The following is a 3,093-nucleotide window of genomic DNA, read 5'->3' on the forward strand; positions in this document are numbered from 1 at the left end:
GTGTTCCCTGCAGCGAATCCCAGCCTGGACCTGCTCAGCGCACCCGAGCCACACCACCAGTTCCTGTTCGCGGCAACGCATCCCAGCCTGGTCCTGCTCCACGCAGCCGCACCACACCGCCAGGCCCTGTTCTCCGCAGCAGTGAGTCCGGATCTGGACCTGATGGCCGCCGCCGCCGCTCCGCCCCGCCATGCCATGTTGTCCGAAGCCCCTCTCTGCAGAGCTCTCTGCCTGTGTCGGGTGGGAGGGATCCTTATCCTGCTCTTCAGAGCTCCTCTGTTTTTCCTGTTCGTGAGGCCCAAAGCCCGCCCTCCCGGCCTATTGGTCGTGCACTCCGTATGCGTGCCTCTTCACCCTCACCTCCTGGCAGGTATTTTTCTTTACGTATGCTCTTTGGTGAGGACTTCTCCTCCTCCTCCTCGGCTTCGGCTTACTCTTCCTCCTCCTCGGCTTCGGCTTGCTCTTCCTCCTCCTCCTCTATGTCTGTGAGCCAAAGCCCCTCCTCTTCCTTTGCTGAGTTTTCTGGCCAGCGTTCCTCTTCCTCTCCTCCTAGGCGCTTTGGCCTGAGGTCTATCCGCACTCCTAGCCCTGATAGTCTTAGGCGTGCCTTGATGCCTGAGCTCGATGCCCTGAGCGCTGCCATTTCAGGAGAGCAGGAGGAAATAAGGGGCTCTCCTCCTTCCCCTGCATCGTCTGTAGTGTGAACCTTTCTGTGATGAGTATTCTCCAGGACACACAGAAAGAATGATTCTTTATCCGCTGGTTGCGTGAATGGTTATTTTGTGCTTACTTGTGAGGTTTTCAAGAGTTCTAACCGTTATTTTATGAAGCCTCCCCTCCCTGTGACTGCTGTGCAGCACATACCTGTTGTCCCTTGATTCCAGTCCCTTCTTCCTCAAATAAGCCTAATTTTGCCCCCTGGTTTAAGAGTTCAGTTTTCTAAGTTGGTTTTATGTAATGAAATATCTTTTAATAAAACTGTTGGTATCCTCTAAAAATAATATTTGTGTTTTTAAAAAATCTATGTCATATTTGGAAGATTAAAGAGTTACTAGAATAAAAGTACTCCCACTGTTGGAAATGGAGTTCTACCCAGGAACTTCCCACTTAAGACACTGTGTACTCTCTTAACATAAGTGATTTGCAACTGGGAGAAGAAAAGTTGACAAAATTTAGCTCAAGGTGGCAGGAAAAAGGAGAGGTAATGGTAATTTCCAGAGTCGGAAAAGATGAGCCACATAATAAGCGTGGTGGTAAGGAAGAGGCAGGGTGAGGTTGAATGGGCCATAACCCAAATGGGAATAGGGAGGATTGGAGGAGGACCCAGGACCAGTAAAGGAGGAGCAGCAAGGATGAAGAGACTGAGGGCAAAAGGTCTCAGTTTCTACGGAGAGCAACTGGAGTTCCTGAGTTCAGGGTTGAGACAAGTCTTAGGAGGGCAATTCAAGTTGATGATTGATTAGAAACTGGTCAAATGGTTAAATATTGAAGGATAATCCCATTATAAAAAGAGACAGCTGAGCTTGTGAGTGGGGCCCATTATTTTAGCATGCAATCACTATAGAACTTACTAATGAAACCAGCTTTCATGATGCATGCCTGTAATTCTAGCACTGGGTGGCTAAGGCAGGAGGATTATGAGTTTGAGTGCCACATAAGCAATTTAGTGAGATACTGCCTCAAAGGAATGGAGGTCTAGTTCAGTGCAAAGGCCCTAGGTTCAATCCCCAGTACCACTCCCCAAAAATTATTTTACATTTTTATCCTATTAAGTCTTCAAAATTTGTGTTTTCAATTTACAACACATCTCAATTCTGACTAGTTACATTTCAAGTACCTGAGTCCACGTGGGTGAATATGTGTGGACAGCATAGGTTTGCGACTTCTTGTTTCCTTCTTCATGTCATTTAAACTGTGCTTCTGTCCGAGGCTCCCATAATTGTGGAATCCTGTCTTAGAAGGGAGCGCTGGGGCATTCAATTTTGAGAGTGTACCCCAGATATGCTGCTCAAGCACTTCATGGGCCCTTTGACTCACTTTCCATGTTTTGATTAAATTGTGATACTGTTAGCCAGTTAGACGTTGTGTCATTGCAGTTATCTTTTTTGGGGGGTTGGGTTTGTTTGTTTGCTTGCTTGCTTGTTTGAGACAGGGTCTCACAATGTAGTTGAGACTGACATGGAAATCGCTTTGTAGCCCAGGCTGGTCTCGAACTCACAGTGATCCTCCTGCCTCAGCCTCCCAAGTGCTGGGATTACTGGTATGTGCCACCACGCTCGGCTCTGCAGTTATCTTTAGTATGCTCTTTGGAGGCTCAGGTGGGAGGATCACTTGAGTCCAGGAATTGGAGCCCCCTGCCAACAGCATAGCAAGACCCCTTTTCAAAAATAGGATGGAGTGTAGCTCAATGTAGAGTACAGTGTACTTGCTTAGCCTACATGAGGCTTTGGTTCCATCCCCAGTACCACAGGAAAAGGGGGAGAGAGGTAATACATGCATACAACCTATGAAAATATTCCCATGTACGTTAAATTCTCTCTAGAATATTTATATCTAATTTGATGTAAAGCTATACATTGGTGTAATACTGTCTTGTTTAGGGAATAATGACAAGACAAATGCAGAATCTGTAGGTGCAAAACCTACAGACATGAAAAACTGTATTTCTTTTTCCTCTTGCAGATATTGGTGCCATGTAGTTAATGTGACTGTTGGTGGTTTGTCCTCATCTATTTGAGTTTGAAGGTTTGGGTAATACCATGTAACCTAGATGTTTTGAAAATATTATCTGTACATTTCACTTTTGTTCTCTAGTTGTTCTGTTTTTATGTCATTATTTAGAGAGGTTGAAGAAGTGTGTAGCTAGTGTTGTCATCATCTTCCCAAAATCTGTACTACCAAATGTCCTTACTCCTTGAAAAATGTGCCATCTCCTTCTTATGTGTTTTCTTAATGTATGATGATGAAAATAGTCTTTTCATAGCTCTGTAAAGAACTCTGCACCAATGGAAAAAATTCAGAAATGAGAACAAAATCTTCTTGGATATGTATGGTATAAATAATATTGGGAACTAAAGAAAATTTTAAGGTTGT

The 3,093-nt window shown here is 44.8% G+C and overlaps 1 protein-coding gene across 1 annotated transcript in view; it reads left to right on the forward strand.

Moving 5' to 3' along the window:
* Ezhip (EZH inhibitory protein) overlaps positions 1–1,758 on the forward strand; it is a 3,126-nt gene extending 1,368 nt beyond the window's left edge. Inside the window, exon 2 of the mRNA XM_010644826.1 lies at positions 7–1,758. Coding sequence (XP_010643128.1) covers positions 7–704 — 698 coding nt within the window. The 3' untranslated portion in view covers positions 705–1,758. The remainder of the gene's footprint in view (positions 1–6) is intronic.
* The last annotated feature ends 1,335 nt before the right edge of the window (positions 1,759–3,093 follow it).

Source organism: Fukomys damarensis, unplaced genomic scaffold, assembly GCF_012274545.1.
Source record: "Fukomys damarensis isolate Sample0158 unplaced genomic scaffold, DMR_v1.0_HiC HiC_scaffold_39, whole genome shotgun sequence".
Taxonomy (NCBI): domain Eukaryota; kingdom Metazoa; phylum Chordata; class Mammalia; order Rodentia; family Bathyergidae; genus Fukomys; species Fukomys damarensis.